Source organism: Daphnia magna, linkage group LG3 (genome assembly GCF_020631705.1).
Source record: "Daphnia magna isolate NIES linkage group LG3, ASM2063170v1.1, whole genome shotgun sequence".
Classification (NCBI taxonomy): domain Eukaryota; kingdom Metazoa; phylum Arthropoda; class Branchiopoda; order Diplostraca; family Daphniidae; genus Daphnia; species Daphnia magna.
The window spans coordinates 7,217,265-7,237,656 of NC_059184.1; the positions used below are offsets into that span (position 1 = coordinate 7,217,265).

The 20,392-nt window shown below is 38.6% G+C and overlaps 1 protein-coding gene and 1 pseudogene across 1 annotated transcript; one reads left to right on the forward strand and one right to left on the reverse strand.

The window, feature by feature from the left end:
• The first annotated feature begins 138 nt into the window (after window positions 1-138).
• On the forward strand, window positions 139-1,651 carry LOC123470329 (annotated as a pseudogene).
• A 9,093-nt stretch (window positions 1,652-10,744) lies between these two features.
• Window positions 10,745-12,285, reverse strand: LOC116918546. The gene is made up of 3 exons (XM_045170762.1): window positions 12,282-12,285; window positions 11,874-12,084; window positions 10,745-11,783 (listed from the first exon to the last, which is right to left on the reverse strand). The coding sequence occupies exons 1-3, from the start codon at window positions 12,283-12,285 to the stop codon at window positions 10,745-10,747; spliced, it is 1,254 nt and encodes a 417-aa protein (XP_045026697.1).
• Between the last annotated feature and the right edge of the window lie 8,107 nt (window positions 12,286-20,392).

A 20,392-nucleotide genomic window follows, 5' to 3' on the forward strand; every position in this document is an offset into this window, starting at 1 on the left:
TTTTGCCTTTACTTAGTTAAGTACTAGGTAGCAAAAGTCGACTTAGACTTCAGTCGGGAGGAGCTTATTTAAATTTGTAGAAGCCAATGGAAAACGTCGTTACAAGCACACAAGAAGTTCCAAATAGCAGACTAAATTAACAAGTGATTTTTGATTACGAAATTTCTTCTAGTTTTCCATTCGATTTTTCTTCATTGAACGGATTAATTGATAATAATGGTACGTAACGCATCGGCTACATGGAGTAGTAGTGAAACAGAAATTTTAGTTGACGAGCTCATCGCACGAAAGGTATTGTTGTGTTTATATTTTACCGTTTCTTATAGTTTTTTAGTCCCATAGTCCGAACGAGACTTACATCTCGTTTCAGTGTGTTTTACAATGATTCTATTTAAAATATTTTTGACTCAATGACATTTGTTTTTTCCATAAGGATATAATATTTGGTGCACAATCAAGTACTGTTACGAACAAAAGCAAACAACAGCATTGGGATGAGATTGTGGCTACAATTAATCAGCAATTTCCAAGCCAGCATCCCCGTGATAGGGAAGAGACTAAGAAAAAATGGAATAATTTGTCGTCAGATGCAAGAAAAAATCTAAAAGAACACAAGAACTCTGTAGAGCAAACCGGTATTGTACTATTTCATTTATGTGCCATTTGAAAACATTTTTCTAATAAAAGAAAATACTGTGATTAATAGGAAAAGGAAAAGCTTTCCCAATGAAACCTTTAAACGAGAAGATTGTCAACATGATTTGGGGAGAAGTAGTAGCGCAGCTTTGCCGGGAAACAGCATATCCGTATATTATATTAAACTACATTCCACAAATAACATTATTTCAATGAAATTTATCAATTAGGGCGGAGTAGAGACAGACGTGATGGAAAACGCTAATGATACTCTACGTATTAATAATAGTGCCTCTAGTGCTTCTCTCCATACAATGAATGCCTCTAGTTGTGCAGTCTTGTAAGCCATAATATTTCTTTCTTCTTAGCCATACACTAATCCCATTTTTATTCACAGGGCTAAAACGGTTCAATCGTCTTTTCTTGAAAACGAGGAAGACGACTTATCTACATTTGAGTTTGATGATAGCCAATCAAACCAATCATCTTTATGTCAAACATTTAGTAACGCTGACTTTGCTGACGGTGTACCATCCACATCCCGAGTTGTAGCTTTGCTCCCCAAACGCACATCAACTCCGGTATTGTCCACTAAAACAACAGATCATAGTTCTGCAAATATCGTGTTTGCGAAACGCTCTCAAGCAACTTTGGCACCGGTTGAAAAAGATGCTCTACTAGTTGCAGTAACTTCATTTTCTACGACGAATGGAGAATCTTTAAATAAAAATCCTTTAGCTCTTCGTGATATTGTCAATCGCGCCAAAAGAGCACATGCTGAAAAATCAAACGTTTCTGTTTCTAAGAGGTTGATGCGCGATCGCTTTGATTTGCTGCACTCTGTCATTGCAGTAAGACAGCTTATAGGAAAACCAATTGATGCCGAAAAAGACATTCCGGTAGACCTTTTAGAAATGATGAACAACCCGTCTCAATTAATTTGAAAGAGCTATGTTACAAGTTTCGTTTGATTCTGTTTAATCAATATGTGCAATACAAACTTGAAAGCAACTTATTTAACGAGTGAAATCATTCAATGTCATTCGATTTCGCTTTTCGAAACCTTGTCTTCGTAGACGTAGAGCTGCTTGAGCCAAATTTTCTTGTCTATCGGGTTGATTGTCATAATCTTGTTCCTCAAAATGATTAACTGCTATATCGTCGTCGAAATCTGGTTGTCTTCGTGATAGGGCTATATTGTGAAGGATGAAGCATGCCATTATCACGCGACAAGCACGACCGGGTTGCATGCGTATTCCAAAGAAAAGAGCCGGAAACCTACGCTTTACCATACCAAAAAACCGTTCGATTACGCACCTAGACTTTTTGTGAGCAACGTTAAATCTTCGTTCTGGTTCATTGCTCGGCACTGCATATGGCGTAAGTAAATAAGGTGTACATGCATAGCCACTGTCCCCGATTAAATGAAAAGGAGAAAAATCTCCTCTTGCTAACCGTTGACCAATTATACTTTCAACAAACATTGCTGCATCATTAGTGCTTCCGGGTTTCTTTGCATAGACGCTTAACGCCCTACCATTGGCATCACAAATAGCCTAAATAATCATTTGAAATGTAACTTGGTTTCCGAATCATATTTTTGAAAAGCGTTGGACTAACCTGTACGTTGATAGAATGAAAATTTTTAAGGTTAACATAGATTTTCTCGTCAACCCATGGCCTTGCTATTTTTATATGACATCCATCAATTGCACCAATTATACCACGAAAACCAGCAAATTCTGAGAACTCAAGACATACCTATAAATTAATGTCAATGAGATTAGAATGAGAAACCATATAATTATTTCATATGTACCATATTTAAATTTTCTGGGAAAGAAATCCATTCTCGTGCTATAGAGCATAATGCACTTGAAACGTCATGTACGCTGCGACACACCGATGATTGACTCATTCTAAGAACATGTCCAACCTCTTTTTGAAAAGTTCCAGTGGCATAAAAATTTAGTGCAGCAAGAATTTGCTGCATCGGTGTAAGAAACTTTCGACCATTTAATTTTCGTTCGAGTTTATCATTTATCAATCCTGTATTAATTAGAAATATTTTGTACGCTCATTAACATTAGTGTGGTCCAATTTGTATACCTTCAATAAATTGGAGTGAAGCTCTATCAAAACGAAAGGTTTTGTATAATTGATCGTCATTAAAAAACTCGTCGTACATATCGGTTCGTCTAGAATAGAAAGGAACCATTCTTCTGCGTACTTCAATGCGCCTTTCACGCCGAGCTTCTTGGTCATCACTACTTGTCAATTCGTAGTTCATTTCGTCTAAGTCGTTTAAAAAGAACTCTAGCTCTTCGTTGAAACCTCTATCGTCATTCATTTTAATTGAAACTGTCAATCAACAATAACGTATGTTAAATAGCGCCACCTTAATATGGAGAACATTAATCGGGTTTAGTTTTTAAGTGTACTTTATTGCGTTTAAGCCAAGAAATAGTTGGCTTAAAAAATTGACTACTTTTGCTTAAACTTAAGAGTCCTTTGTCTCCTTGAAAACTTTTGAGTAGGACTTAGAATTCAATATTTAAGTAAAGTACAGAAATAAGTACAAAACTTTGCACTTAAAGTACATACTTCTACTTTAAGCCACAGATAGAATTCCACCCCAGGCTGCAAAAATAGCGAGCCTTACTTAATTTGCTGGACAGCCGTTCAACAGTGGGAACCGAAAATTGCTATCGCTGTATTGCCTTGTTGAGCCCCGAAGGGTCCAAGCAGATTCTAACATCTCCATCTGATTTTCCAACAACTATAATTCTGCTTACCCACTCCGTGGGCTCTTGAACAGGTGCAATTATGCCTTCAGTCACCATGTCCTCGAGTTTTTGGAAGACCCGCTCTTCCAATTTGAATGGAAGTCGACTTGCTGCATAAACAACTGGGTCAACTTTGTTAGCTCCTGCTAACAACTTAATGTCATACTCAACGGGCAATTTTCCTAAGCCTGTGAAAACATCCATCAACTCTTGCACTATAGCTGGCTGTTGCGGAGACACCGGTGAATGTAGTGATTTAATCCGATGAATGAGGTTTTGTTCCCCACACGTTCGTAAACCCAAGATGGCTGGTTGGCCCGATTCATTGACAACAACAAAGTCAGTGACGAAAACAACACCTCGGTGTGCTACTTTTGCCATGTGTAGACCCACTGATAACTGACTGACTGACTTTCTGATGAACTATGAACCGATGACTGTCGTTGATTTGTTGGCCAGCATTGGTCTGGCGTACCACCCGTTGACGATTGCGAACCAGGTTTCCTTTCTGGCTTCCGGTCGGCTTGTCGAACTTGGAGCGCATGTGCAGACTCCACTACTGGAGCATTAATCTGCGTTTGCTGCAATTTTGACGATACACATGCCCGAACAACTTCACACGCTTTTGCAAGCAACAAGTTTTTTTTACACAGTAATTTTTCCCACACTAAGGGATCAGCAATGCCCAACACAATATGGTCTCGTAACACTGACTCAGTACCTGTGCCGTAACCCCATGACCTATCTAGTCCACGTAACTCAGTTAACCGCGTGTCAAACGTTTCACTAACGAGTTGGTGGCGTCTCAAGAATGAAAACCTTTCAAATACTTCGCTTCGACATGGCTCAAAATGAGCTGTGATTTTGTCAAGTACAGAAACAATTTTTCTCGCATCGGTATTTCGGTTGAACTCGAACGGGTCGAAAAATTTTAGACCCTCGCTGCCAAGTAAAGTCATGAAGACACCCACTAACACTTCTTCGTCGGGTGGAGTCTGGTCCGTTTTCGGTGCCACAATATACCATTCGAACAGTCGTTTCCACACGCTCCACTGAGTGGCCAAGTCTGTGGCACCAAACGAGAAAGGTTCTGACGCTTTCAAAGACGACGGCATAGTTTCCTTAGTCTATAACACAACTGGAGTTAAATCGCACACTATACAGGATTCAAAAGATAACGACAGATGAACAAGAGTTACTTTGCTGGCAAAATGTAGCGGCCACGTGACTAAAAGCTCACACTTTGCATACAACGAACTTCTGACACCATGTTATAAAGACAAGTGCGTGAGATGAACTGTTGTATTCTCTGCTCCTCTTGGTATTTATAGGCAGCTTCGGGGAGACCTCTGGTAACTGGATCCTCAACACTTTAGTGATCCATAAAAAGAGTGCGCCATAAGCAGCAGATATTATTGAAAGATGGTTACCTCTTGAAGCTGACCCAGAAATTGTTGGAGCTCAGAAAGTGGAATATTTATTAAAGAGAGTGACACTTTTGACTAGTCCATTTTGAACGGAGCTGAAGCTTCTTCTTCGGTAATGGACGTTGAACTCCTTCCTCCTTCGCCACCTAACCCAGTTAATAGCATAGCTAATTTATCAGAAGAGAGAATTAAAAGTACGTAGTTTAAGTATTTGTATTATTTTACCGCCACCAAAAAAATACAGAAGATCCCATTTTATTAGGATTAGCCCAAGACTCAGATTCTATTTAACTAAGTGATATTACATTAACAGAATCTTTTCGTTACATTAAGCTTTTTTAAATTTCTTTTATGACTAACACTTTGTATCGTTTTGGTTTGCTCCATTTGTTAATTCTTGTTTGTACAATCAACTCCCATTTGACCAATTGGAGATCGGTCAACCTCTTTGTGGTAGAATCCTCTTCTTGGGAAAGAAGTGGAGGAGTTGTTAAAACATTAAGTTCTAATATGATTACTTCAGCTATTCATTCTAATCTTACAGCACCTTCTTCCATTCCCGCCCTTCTAGAAACTCATATTTTGTTCCCTTATGGTATGGTAACAGTTTTTCGAGTTCACCATAGCGCTGCTTCAATGGATGGCTCCACACTCCATGAACATACATTTGTATCTTACCATTAACACATATACAATATTTTATATAGATAAAAATCGTTATAAGTTTGTCATTACAGAGATTCGAAAACGGAACTATAGTTTCCTATCGTTCATCATTAACACTGTGCTATACGCATTCACAGACTATCAAAGTTTGAGTGATGAAAAAATCGACCATAGTTGGCTCTGAGACCAGGTACAGTATATAGAACCATTCAGTTACAGAACCGCGTTCAGGCTGTTTTTATAACTGGGTCGGCATAGTATGCACTGTGATTTGATTAGAATATTTCGATAAATGATGAAAATGAATAAATAAACAATCCCAAAATTCTGCATTTTCTTTTTTTTTCATTGCAATAGTCGTTAACCGCATGAAAGTGAATAAAGAAACAATAATGAATCCTTAAATAAAGCTTTTGGCCATTTTTTGTGTGTGAGCTTGAATAATCGTTAGGCGTTGATTACTTATGCGTTTTTACACATTATTCTGTTTCTGACTTTATATTTGGATTCAGGAAGAAAAGTGGAATATTGTGAGGACTCCGAATAAACTTAAGTTGTAACATTTAGTTAAAGCTATTCATCCGATTTTTGATGCTTCTACCTCACTTGACCTTCTTTCCCTCGCTATCACTTTATTTGCTATTTTCCGCTTGACTAAGGTGTAAATGACTCGACTTTATCGGTTGACCTTATTTTCTTTTATTACACCAGTTTGTATATCTTCGTTAACTGGTGGCACATGTTTTCATCTTTTACAACACCCGCTAACCCTAGCATTCCTAGGTTAAGATGTGGTATAAAACCCACCTTCAATTTGTTTTTTCGAGTAAATAATCCCGTATTTGTCATGTCTAGTAGACAAGTAGTTTTAGTAAAACTACTTGTCTACTTGTCTAAAACTGTATTATACGTAGTGAACTTGACTTTGCTACTATTGTGTGTGCCTTCTCTTGGAGAAAATAAACTGTCTGACAACCCACAGCATCTGTATCCGTTCTTCGACTCCTCCATCAACTGCCCTTGACGAGAGACGACTTACTAAGTTCACTCCACCGCCTTCCGGTCCGCAGAGGAATACCTCAGTAACCATGACGCCGATGTAACTACCTTCTAGCAGTATCCTTCATCACTTTCTCATCGTTGTTCATTTCATATCCAGGTACCCAACGTGACTAGTTAATGTTTCCTAACCAATGAATGTGTACCACCCATAAAATAGACTGGTAGAATTTTCCTAATTTGTAATAAATCATATGTGTGTGTGTGTTTTTTTTAATATTATCATAAGCGATTCAACCAGTCGCGTCAGCCGTGTCTGGCGAATTAGTCTTTCGGCTGGAACGTGTTACAGAAGTCGGGCTTGTTGATCCCCTACAGTGGTGTGGGACATATTGATAGCTGTGACATAAGGTTCGATCGGTGGAGTAGTAATAATTGATGCAAATCGATCCGTACCGATAATCATGGTCTATTAACTTAAGGTCTGACAATTGTCACCTGTTAGTTTTTTCGTCTGCTACTTCCGCGGATAAATTCTGGGGCAGCCGTTAGGGGCACTGACTACCCGGTTCTGGCATAGATGTCGAATGAGAATAGATTGGAAAGCCCGAACAATAGAAAAAATTTGTCAATTTTTGAATTATAATAGGCGCTTTTTGGCCCAAAAAATTCATAAAAAAAAACTTTGGGCTAGAGTAAATTTACCTATTTAGCCGTTTTGGGGTAATTTTACTTCAGTTGAAGTTTCGTTTTGGCGTGCACATTTTTTTTAACTTCTCGTTCAGCAAAATTTTAATCTTCACTTTTTACAAGTACTTTTTTTTACTTCAGCTGGAACAAGGTTTGGACCTTGTTTCAGCTTTGACTTTTCCAATCCAGCTTAAAATCACGCCCCCTTACATTTATTTGGCAACCTTGTCTTCAGATGACTTATGTCGTTATTTCACATTCAAACATTTGAAAGTATTTTTGAACATTTTTTTTTAATTTTTAACTTGGTAATTAAAACATTTTACAATGGATTCTAATAACATTATAGATATTGAAAATGTTTAAGAGCTAGGGGCTACTATTAATCAACCTACTACAGAAAAAAAGGATGTTTCAAAAGTGAAAAAACAAGTGTGTTGGACGGGGAAAAAAGATAAAATCCAATTAGCAATTGACAAATCAGCAAACGAATTATTTATGGGTATTATTACTTGCAAGTGTAAGTTATATGGTTTAGTCTTGAAAGTTTTATGTTTTTATTTCAGAATTCATGAAAGATCACATACTGATAGAAAAATTGAAAAAGAATGTAGAGACCTGGAAAAAAGTAGCCGAGGGAATGAGTACTGGTAATTTTAACATACTGGGTGACCCGGTTAAATAATGGTGAAAGTGAAATGGAACAATCAACTTGGGAAATGAAAATGTATTCTACACTCCTTTAACAAACAGGGGTGGGTACTGAAGTCTTAAAAGAGAAGTCTTCGTTTTACGAAGACATGCAGATGATCACAGGTAGATACACTTTAAATAGAGACTTTCAACGTTACAGAATAACTGATTAGTTTGTGAGTGTAGGTAATGCAGTCAGCATCCATTCAGAATACCTGGGAGATAGTTCAGATGAAAGAAAACAGCCAAAGATATTGAATTTAAAATCCTCCATCAAGAAGGAAAAGAATCTCATAGCAGGTAGCAAACATGATGCTAAGCATGTAAATTATTTATTTACTGTACTTTGCAAAGGGAAATCGAAAGTAACCACATTATCCAAGGAAGATAAAGAGGCAATGATATGGCCATGGCGTCAGACACTGATCCAAGGAATATGTTGAATTCCAGCAAAAAATATCAGATAAGCCAAGACGTCAAACGAAACGAACTAATAATAGAGCACCAAACGCTGAAAATCTATTGTCATTGATGAGAGAATCAGAAAAAAAGAGAGTCGAGGAGAAAAAGAAAAAGGAAGCCAAAAAACAACAACAACATAAGAAAAAATGGTTGTACAGCATGATTTGGTAAATATTTTGAGATGTTTGGCAGTACCAGTAATTGTACCACCGCATCCTAAACGACCAAACAAAGGAAAAGACGATTAAATTCCATATTCATTTGATTGAAGTAAAATGCTGATATTTCTATTTGTATCAGGAAAAAGTCGAAACGAGATAAGAAACCGGAGACTAGTCAGAGTGACAGTAGTTCATATGGAAATAAGACTGATTAAATATTTTGACGTACTAATGGAAATTGATCAACACTTTGCCTTCCATAAGGTTTTCTCAAGTTTTTTTTCGAATGGTAATTATATTATGATATTCCTTTCAATGTTTTAAACAAGTATATCACTTACCATTCCTAACTGTTATTTTGAAACGGACATGCGTGCAATTGAAAACATTAAAAAGAATCCTCATTCAAGTTCTATCACTCATTCTATTTCCACAAATTTGAAAGTTGTACGAAACCTGTTCCCTGAAATTACATTCTTTCTCTAATAGATTCTCTTTTTCGGTTACCGACTTGATTGTTGTGGTTCAATCCTGGATATGGTGGGTTCACATTACTGTGTAGGGCAGGATAAACGTGAATATTTTAACAGGAGTTGTATTTGAACAAAAACAAATGAATACAACAAGTGATGACTTAATTCTAAACAATGGTTTAACTCGAACAAAAAGGGATAACCATTACCAAAAGTTGGAGAAGCGTCTGAACACCTCTAGGGAAACCAGGGTACTCCTCTAACGGAGCCCAGCTTCGGGAGCTCACCCGATGGAGACTCATCTAACGCAGATTCGGGGCAGCGTTTTATACCGTCGCGCGAATTACTCCCCTTCCGGACTGCGTATCTGCGAATCTTTCAAAGAGCGGACCTTTCCCGATAATTTCTTCACCACGATCGCAGCGTTGTCCAAGGAGCGGATGAGTCATCTCTGCGAAGAGATAACCAATCTCCCTTTTCACCCGCGACAATTTAGTGATTAAGGTCTCCGTTGCTTATTCAAATGTTGTGAATAACGCAGGTGACAACAATGTTATGTGCTTCATGTATCGTGGCATAGATATCTTGGCATCGGCGGAAACGATTTTACAAATCACCAAAAGCATTTTCCACAACAATACCGGCAGAAAGTCAACGGTTAAAATCTTTTTGCGAATGCTTTAGACAAGCAGCCGATAGGGCACTAGCAGCCATGCTTTCAGTGGGAAAGCTGAGCCTCCAATCAAATGATACCGATCATGGTTAACAAGTTTTTGATTTTCTAGCTGTTGATATAACGATGATTTCAAAATACATGCGATTCCTGGCTGCTTCCAGGAAAACCAGTAAATATATTGAAACAATTGGCGTGATGATGTTAAGTTAAATTTGACACCAATTACATTACCAAAACATAGCGGCAAAAACAAAAGGGAAAAGGTAACAGACGGAGGGAGGAATCGGGAGAAGACTGACTCACTGACTGCCTCGCTGGTCGACTGGTGACTTGACTGGCTGCTGGGGAAGTTTGTCCGTCTTTTATACGGCAAAACAGAGAGTCGAATTTAAAGTCAAACGAGGTCAGGCGTGTTCAAAAATATAAGGTCGGTGGAAAAAGGCTGGCTTTACCGTTAGAGTAATAAAAGTAGAAAGTGGGTCATTCAGGGCCACAAATTTGGGGTAAAAACAGGGCAATAAAAGCAACGCGTTAAACTTTACCGTTTGAATTTTGATTTGGTCGGTGGATAAATACAATATATCAAAATCATTTCTGAGCGAAAACTACCAGTTTGTAGATGATATAGAAGCAATCCAAATGAGACTCTGCTAACACGGAAATGTCTCCAGAAATCTTGATATGTGTTGTAGTGCCTAGTGCTAGACCAAGACTGCCGTGTATTGCCTTCCGTGTTGGCTATCACCCCTCCCTGTCGGCTCACCGACAGGTGGCCACATCTGGTGAGTGATCACCTAAGTATCACATTACAACATCTCCCTTTCCTTAAATCATCACCAAAAGGAAAAGACACATAATCGAAGTTTGAATGAAAGAGGCAGCGATGACATGATAGGGAGCGTACAGAATGAAACGAGACTGTATGAGATGGGAGGATGATTATGAAAGAGAACATAATGATGAGATGAGGTCGATGAAACGAGACAAATGATGAGACGAGGTCGATAAAACGAGACATTTTAAAGGAAATACCAAGGGACGACAGACAGATAAACCAACAACGCAATCGGACAAATTATTTATTCTTGGTCGCGTTCATGTTGATTCCAAAACGGACGCCAGATCTTGTAGTACCAAACGGTTCAATCTCCGGTAAAACAGCGGGAGCATCAGAAGACTCGGACATATTATTGGGGCCCACCTGAGCCCCAAATAAACGAGCGGGAGCGGTACGGGATTGAAAACCACTGTTGACTGGATGAGGGCTGGGTCTAAGTCGAGATAACGGAGTGGCCGGACCGGCGGGTGACGGCTGCGCACACACTTGGATCAGAGTTTGAGGCACCGCCGGCGTAGGACACGTCGCGGCCAAGGTTGGGCGAGACTGCACCGAGCTTGCCGTCGACGGACCTGGCTGAGCACGATGTGGAATTGGGTGCGACACATCATAGCCAGACACCATTGGAAAACGATGGCTCACGTATCCATTATCGACGTTTATCGCCCACCGCGTCCGCCGAAATAAGCGATCGTCATCTAGGCGAACCACATATGACTGCGGCTCGGGGCAGACTGAGTGAACCACTCCACGGAGCCACTTGTGTCCCACCAGTGCCCTCACCACCTGGCCGACCCGAAGAGCAGAGGCTCGTGCGCTCGGCAATCCCGCTTGAAGAGAAGCCGCTCGAGTTTGACGTACAGAAAGTTCCCTCTTTACCAGAGAAGAAAGGACAAACTTAGGCTTTAACTCAGCCAGAAGGAACGGAAGATTGCCGCGTAAATGACGGTCCTGCAGCAATATGGACGGAGCCGGAAGAGTTGATGACACCGGAGTAGATCGAATGGCCGCTAATGACTCCCACAGCGATTTTCCCTCTGCAAACATCTTTAAGAGAGTCCTCTTCACGGTTTGGATATGGCGCTCCACCAAACCATTTGACTGGGCGAACTCGGGGCTGGACGTAACTTGTTTGACGCCAATCCGCCGGCAGAACTCCCGGAACTCAGCACTGCAGAACTGGGTGCCATTGTCCGACTCTCTGAAGTTATTCCGGGCGGCCAAAGTCACAGAAGAAACGGGATACTTCACCAATAATGGCAGACGAAGTTGTCGACTTCATCGGGACTACGCATGGCCACTTGCTGTACGCATCCACCAGCAACAAGTAAGACACTTGGGAGAACTCGAACAAGTCGGCCGATACAAGCTGGAGGTTTCCTTTTCAGTACTGGACGCAACCACATTTTCGATCACTTCTTCTATATGGTTTGCACGAACTTCTTTAAAGGCCTTAATCATATTACTCCCATTGTCGGTGATAATGATCGGAACTTTGATGTCCCATGCTTTGAAGACTTTTTTGATCAAATTGGCCACTTCAGTTCCAGTATGAGGAGGTGGAAAGTGGATCAAATCTATAGTGATGTTACGTTTAACTTAACGGATAACGTAAAACATGCGTTAACGTACCATTTTGAGGGTCCGTTAACTTAACGGATAAACGTAAACGTAATATTATTTTCAGGCGTTAAATTTTGACGTTATTTGCAGAAAAAACAGCGTTGCCTTTTTTAAATTCCTGTAGGTTGACAACCAAAACAATGGGCATTACCCATTCTGCCAGCCTATTGAAAATTTGAAAACGCTGCTTTCTTTTACTTTTAGTCTGCTAGTTATTCACAATTTATGAATTTAAATTCAAAAAGCATGAAAAAAGGTTGTCCATGTGATTTAAATTTGGAACTCGAATTCATATGAAATGGAATCTGAAGAATCTGACTTGGAGGAAGCCACGCCATTTGTACCTGCTAGTTTATTCAAAAAGAGCCCTATTCATAACTATTTCGTGTACAACAAAGAAACTAACAAAAGTTTGTGCAAAAATAAGAAGTACAAAGCTGAAATTCAAGGGAAAAATTCCACAAATCTAGTTAACCATTTGAAGATCCCAGTGCACATCAACGATGAGTACCAGAAATATGTAAAAGAACTAGTAGACTACAAAGAAGCATCCACAAGTAAGAAGCGTAAACTGTCAAAGACAGTAACACCAAAACTACCACAACCAACTCTTCAGCATGTACGTATTAATTGATACATTCATTCTATGGGATTTTACTAACTGTATTTTATGCTTGCACTCTTATCAGGTACTTTCAAGAAAGGTGGTGTATTCTAAGAATTCCCAAAAACAAATTTTACTTCGCAAGAAATTTGCATTTTTTGTTGCAACCACATCTTTTGCAAATTCTCTTTGTGAGAATCAGGATTTCAATTCTTATATTCGTCTTTTGGATGAACGGCACACACTTCCTAACCGGCAAAGGCTAACTAAAGACATTATTAGTCTGGCCTGCAAAGGAAAAGAACTGATTAAACAAACAATCAAATCCGGTCTTTCCAAGCCGATTGCGACAGCTGACATTTGGTCGAAAAAAGGATTGTCCTCGTCTTACTTAGGTATTATTGAATACTTAAGCTTATGTTTGCTTGACTCTTTTATCTATACATGTTGTTTTTCTGATTTGTTGTAGGAGTCACTCTTCACTATGTCTCATCGGAACACAAATTGCAAAAGGTTGTTGTTTTAGATTTGATCCACTTTCCACCTCCTCATACTGGAACTGAAGTGGCCAATTTGATCAAAAAAGTCTTCAAAGCATGGGACATCAAAGTTCCGATCATTATCACCGACAATGGGAGTAATATGATTAAGGCCTTTAAAGAAGTTCGTGCAAACCATATAGAAGAAGTGATCGAAAATGTGGTTGCGTCCAGTACTGAAAAGGAAACCTCTGATTGCGGAAACTTATATTCAGATATTGAAGATCATACTGATGAGCAAGAGGAAGAGGATCATACGGAAAGGGATATGTCGTCCAACGAAGAAGATCAACCGCTTGGATTTCCGACTAATTCCAACAGTGAAACTGAGGAATCAACAATTTTACTGGAGAATGAAGAAGTTGAGTATGATAATTTTGAGATTCAAATCACAGACGCTCTAGCTCACTGTCGAATCATCAGACGTCCAAATGAAAGTGAAGAGGAACTTAAGCTGAGGAGGCTTTCATGCCTCTCTCACCGCCTGCAGTTGGTGATGTCCATTTTTGATAAGTTCAAAATGGAAGCTAGGAGATCAACTTCTGATGAAGCCTACGAGACAAGACGCAATATGCCTGCTTTTGCGAAAGTTATAGCAAAGTGCAGAAAACTAGTATCAAGAATTAACACGTCTTCTATCGCAACGCCACTCCTTATCAAACTGGCTGGGAAAAAACTATTGAGTGACGTGAGTACTAGATGGTCTTCAAATTATCTTGTGATGGATAATATGTACACTCTTAGAAAACCCATTAATGATGTGTGTGAGCAAATGGGTTGGGATGGCCTGTCAAATTCGGACTGGATTTTATTGAAGCACATCATTGATCTACTAGAACCATTCGCCTCTTACACTCAGTTGGTCAGTGCTGACAAGAACATTACATTTTCTTCAGCTGTTCCTTGCATCGAGGAACTCAAATTACATCTAGAAGAATGTGCTAAAATCCCAGGATTAAATCTGGTGTCAACAGCGATGCTTCAAGATTTGATTAGACGACATGACTTCATGACTGATGAGAATCATCCCGAATTCGACAGTATTTATTTACTGGCAACTTGTCTAGACATTAACTACAGAATTTTTGTTCTTTCCGATCAATCTGTGCAGGATGTACTTGTGAAGAAGATCGTCAAAGTCGGACAGCAAATGGGACTTGAGTACAATTCAATTTCAAACGAGGAACAAAATCAAGATCGTGACGCTCACATGGAAACAGCACTAGAAGATAATTCCCGGGAAAATTTTAACACGTCTTCTTTTCGTTTGCTATCGAAAAAAATTGCACAAAGACTTTCAACTGATACTGCCCGCTCGCCATCTTCCCTGTCCGGCACTTCTCATGTCGATGATGAAGACGCTCTGCGCCACTATACGACTATTGAGTCCGAATTCTTGGACTACTTCAAACTTGCCACTCATGAGATGAACTTAAAAAACTCAAGCGATGTTCAAACCCCCATGAAGATGTTTTGGCCGCCAAAGTTTTTTTAACGTGCAACAAAGATCTGCTGAGACCAATGCTTATGTAGTTTTTATCTTTTTAACTTCTGATCAAGTGTTTAATTTTTAACTATTGAGTCAGTTTAGAATTAAGAAATAACTAATATTTACGTTTTCAATGTCATTTACTAAGAACTTGTCATGACTGTATTCAAAACAGTCGCGTAGTCATAATCAAGACCATTGATAAAATATTATTCCTTTGATTTCATCACCTAACCTGTGCATCGCAATAAATTTAATAATCAAGATCCTTTTATTATTTTACAATTATTTTTTTCTTTAACGTAACGTAAAAATAACGTGTAACGTACGTTAACGTGCTGTTTCAAACAACGCGTTAAATAACGTATTAACTTAACGTATAAATTTCAAAGCTACGTTAATTTAACGGATAACGTAAACGTAGTCAAAATTCTATAACGTAACATCACTACCGTTTGCCACATTCCCATAGGACACGAATGAGACATCTTTTAACATGACATTCGCCTTTTCGAAATCAGAAAGAATTGCCGTCTGAATGGAACAAGTGATAAATAGTGGCGTTTACTAATTTACATAAAAATCTAAAAAAAAAACTTACCAAATTATGGGACTTCACTGTAAATGAAGTGAAATTGTGGAACACAATTGTGACGTGGTCACATCCTGGTCGGTGGAAGGCACTAAGTCGAAACACCAATTCGGACATCGGTAAGAATGTGGTTCCGTTTGGGTTCTTGTCCAATTTTTCGTGCATTGCACTGTGAGTGGCCAAAGCAGAACCATTGGCACCGAAAAATCCCACCCAGTTTTGTATCTTCGTTGTTCTAAACGGGAAAACACTATAAGAAAATGTATGTTAAACTCGACTACAATTACAAATAAAACCTTTTTACCCATTGACGAGAAAATGATTTCAAACCATCGAAACTTTGTTCGGTAAGGAAACGTCCTCTGGACTGACGTCCTACAAAAGCAACATGGTTCACTCCTTTTGTTGTAAACGGAGGATACCTCACCATGGATAATTTAGCTTCTTGCTAAATAAATGCATTTCCGCAAAATAAGTAAGTGATATTTGACTTTCATAAATAATACTTACTGCCTGCGATGTCTGTGGAAAGTTTCCCCTGTAATAGGCTTTACACACCCGTTTATCAGTTGTGTTCGTGGGATAAGAATTGGGTACCTAATGTTTTAAAATAAATTACAATTAGAAATGCAATTCATAATAATGGCAAAGTTGTACATACCTGATTGAAACAAGATGCGCACATGAGCCCTTCCGGTAACTCCAACCACACATTTCAAGGACGTGTTCGTTACGAGGTACAGCAATACACAAATTTTCTTCTTTTGGCACAACATGTGCCTGTGATAAATCTTCTAAAAATACAATATAAAATAAATGTTCTGCAACGGCTGAGAATGAAATAAAAAAATTTATTGGTAAAGAACAAACCCTAACAGTAACTTTGTAATAGTTTCTAATCCACTCGACTTGACAAGCACAGCACTAATTTCGAGATCGTCATCTTCACTTGAGCTTTACGACTATCATCAACTGCTGTTACCAGATTTGAAACAATGGCGCCGAAATTGACCAAGGATTTTCTATTCATTTTGATAAATGAAATTACTTTATCGATTGTAACTAACGACTTTTCGATGAAAAACACTTGCAAGTTAAAAAAAAAACCGAAAATTTCATCTGCTAAACAAAGGGGAGGAATTCTGAGAGGGACAGAAAAAACTTCAGCGATTGCATTTTGTTGTAAATTACTTACGAGGAATAAAGGTGAAATAAAATTTCTTCTTTTGCTACAAGTAACTTCAGCTAAAAATCGTTTTGACGTGAATTTTTACAATTCACCTGAAGAAAAAGGAGAATTGAATTCATTCGCCAAAACGCGCCTTATGTAGAAAAATTATTGAATTAAATAATTTAGTTTTTCACTTTGATTAATCAGAATATTTTGAATATATGCTATGTAATGAATATTCATTACATAACACGACAATTGCATGAATTCACATTTGCAAAATTATATTACCATTTTACCCAGTTTGCGCAGTTTCTGTTGCTCTTCTTTCAGTGTTTGCTCAACACTGTTTTTATAGCGCTTAGATTCAATATGGTAACGACTTTTAATATATTCATAAATATAAAAAGAAAAAATTTATTCTTTGTGAGATTCACAGCAGATTTTGGGGATGCCGAGCCCATTCGTTGCAACATCCTTGATGACTTTCTCAAACGAATCGCGCAGGTATGCCTTGTCAACCTTGGAGTGATTTTGAAGAATTTTTTCAACCTGGGCAAAATTGTAGTACCTTCCTAGTAAGGCACATCGCAGGAAACCTTGACTTTTCATGTAGGTGATGTAGGCTGCATAGAAATCACTTGGCAGTTCATTTTGTTCTGTAGTTAAGGAATCAAAGCCGCGTTTGTAATGTATCTGGTCTTGTCGAGTGTGAAGAAGGTATCCCAATATATAATATGTTTAACTTTATTGGATGAGGTATAGGTTGTCTACATTTTTAGTCATTTTGCTGATCGTTGAAAAAATGAGTTCTTTGAGTAGCGCAACTTTGAGATTTTTGCACATTCCTGCGTCTTCATCAACATTTCTCTTGAAATTTTTTATCATACATTTGTTTAACTGGTTAAAAGATGCATCATTTCTTGGTCGTCCATATTCCTATCCACTCGAAGGGCATTTCTAACTGGGACGTAGATGTAAAGCAGGCGGTAAATTCGCAGAAACGTGGTTACCATTGGCGCATCTTGACCTCCTCTATAAGATCCTACTATGCCCAAAAAAGCACTAAAATAAAAAAATTCTATAAAGTTACAGTTATAGCCGATTGTAACAATTGTTCAAAAGTGGAAGCTTATTTCTAAGCAATCTTGATTAAACTTTCCGCTAAGGACAATGCCTTTATGACGTTATGCCGCTTACGTCAAACTAATTAAGCGCATTGGTTTGAGCTGAATACGCCAAAACTTTGTCGTGATGGCATAATGACATAAAAAAGCCGTTTCATAACGGCTTGAAATTTGATATAAGAATTTTGGATGATAATTCTTATGATTTTTGGGACGGAGGGATGAACCAATGAAAATAAAGGAAATAAATAATTCGTGAATTTCAGAAATTAGAGCTACTACATTGTTGTAAAGGCACTAGCGTATGACTTGATGAAAACGTTTCAAATATTGCTTTTAAATTTTACTAGTTCAAGTTTTGAGAATAAAAGGATAGGACAAGTGTGCAAGGCCCAAGTAAGCTTTTTATTGAAAATTTATTGAGTGTTTGGAATTTTGTGACTGGGAAAATAAATTTAACATGTGTTTTCATGGTGCTTTTAGGTCTGTTGCTTTGAGATTCTGGACTGAGGCTGAAACATTCAACTTGATTGAATATGTTTCCCACTTTCCATGTCTTTACGATTCTCAGAATGCTCAATACAAGAATGTTCTTATTAAAACTCAAGCTAAAGCCAAGATTGCAAGTAATTTTGGTAACGGTGGTAAGAGTCATGCATTATTTTGCCTTATTATACTTATAATTTATTTATTGCCTATTATTAGATCCAAATGAAGCTTTCACAAAGTGGCAGCTGTTAAAAACACGATATTGTCACGTGGTCAATGACCACGTTATGTGATCCGTTTAGTATTCAATACTACCGGACGTGTGACGTCAGAGTTTCCCTCGTATATAGTCCCCCCGTAGTCGTGTATCGGGGCTCAGTCTTAGTCTTGTTAACCGTGAATACAACGCATTGCTACAATATCAAAGAGAGAAAAAACTTGAAAATGAGCAGCCACCAAGTGGAAGTTCAGCCTACGCTGGCAGAATCAAAGCAGACTGGATGTTTATGGAGCCGATGTCCTTTCTTGAAAAATACATCAAGCAAAGAATGTAACTATTGAATTTATGAAAAGAAAGTATTTTTGTATTCTCTTGTTTTTAAACACAGGCGCACAAGTAACATTAACAGGGCTGAAAAAAACTCCGGGTATAGCAAAGAACAAACCTCTTTCTTCTCCTGTTTCAAAGATCAGTGACGATAGTGAATCTAGTTCAATAACCATTGACGACGAGAACTACCAAATTCATGAAGGCTATATGAATAACATTTCAAAAAAAAAAGGTTGAGATTTGTCCCGATTCCGACGACGAAGACTTGAACGAAGACTTGGCATTAATCAATGACTGAAGTTCTTGAAAACGATCCATTAGGGGATGAAGAGAGACCAAGTACATCATCTGGTTTACCAAAACCTCAGCTCAAGAAAACTGGATTCCCGGAGAGTGTAATGCAACCAAAATCTGATCAAAATAATAATGACTCTACCACAAAGGACGGGCAAGGTATGGGCTAGTTGTTTTAAACAATGTGTGGCGAACTAATGTGTCTTTTACGTGCTGTTCTCAATAGGTTCAACGAAGGACGTAAAACGAAACTCCATTGACGACAGCCGACCAAATTCTAAAAGGAGGAAAAAGAATCCCGTGTTGGCAGCTGATGAAAAAATAGATTCGGCCCTAATAGCAATGGGAAGCTTTTTTTCGAGCAGGATAACTCAAGTTCCTGAAACGATAGTTCTCCCCGAAGTACCTACAAACCCTGTTTACAGTGATTGGCTTGCATATTGTTCTACCTATGCTAAAAGAGTTGCTTCCATTAGCGATGTTGGTAAAAGAGATGACATTAGATATGAGATGGAAGGAATTCTGTATCAACATTTGAAATCTTACAATGCCAACAAAACAACGTGAATACAATCATTCATAATCAGACTCAGAGCAACAACCATCCTCATTAACAAGTTAAAATTTCCACGGTACACTACCTTCATCGAACAATAGTCTTTCAATAAATTTCTAACAGACTTAGCTTCCCTTGAATAGTTTCAGCCTTGTAAGGGAACAACTTCTGTCAAACCTGTATGTGCTCCACTTGTTTGCTTTCTCCAACCCCCTTCGATTAGTTTGCCATCAGGACCAAAATGGTCAGCCAAACTCGCACCACTGTATTCCTGGTCTTTGTCAATAAGAAAGTTATGAAGTATTATAGAAGCTTTAGTGTAGTGCTCGACGTGTTCGGGACTGGCATTTTTGTTTGTTCTAAAAATTCTCCAACGATTGGCAAGATGCCAAATTCATTCTCAACAACTCTCCTTAAACTCGAGAGTCTAAATTTCCAGCATAATGAATACTAGCAAAACTTTCCTGAAATACTATTTGGCATATTATTACCTGTAATTAAACACCCTTTCTTGAATATTCATAAGTCCAGTAGTTCTACCAGGGCATGGTTTCATCATAAATGTTTTAAGAGGAAATGCATCGTCCCCGACAAAGAAGTGTGGGGTCACTTTGTTGGAGAATGGTAATTTTGTTGGGCCAGGTAGACCCATCGACCCATCGACCCATCTTCTAGAGATTTTGATATTTCAGACGTACTATCAACCTGCTTGTCGCCTCAACACGAGTTGTAGCGAGCTAGCTCTGCCCGGGTGAGCTTTTCCATTCGCTCAGCCCGAGTGAGCCAATGTTCTAGGTTTACAGCACTCGTGGCGGCAGTTTCAGCAACCGCAACTGTAAATACTCACTTTA

Bases quoted from the DNA above. Each gene is read 5' to 3' on its own strand.
- LOC116918546 (XM_045170762.1), bottom strand. The intron at 11,784-11,873 runs GTATCGGCCGAC...GTCCCGATGAAG, and splicing joins GAAAAGGAAACCTCCAGCTT to TCGACAACTTCGTCTGCCAT.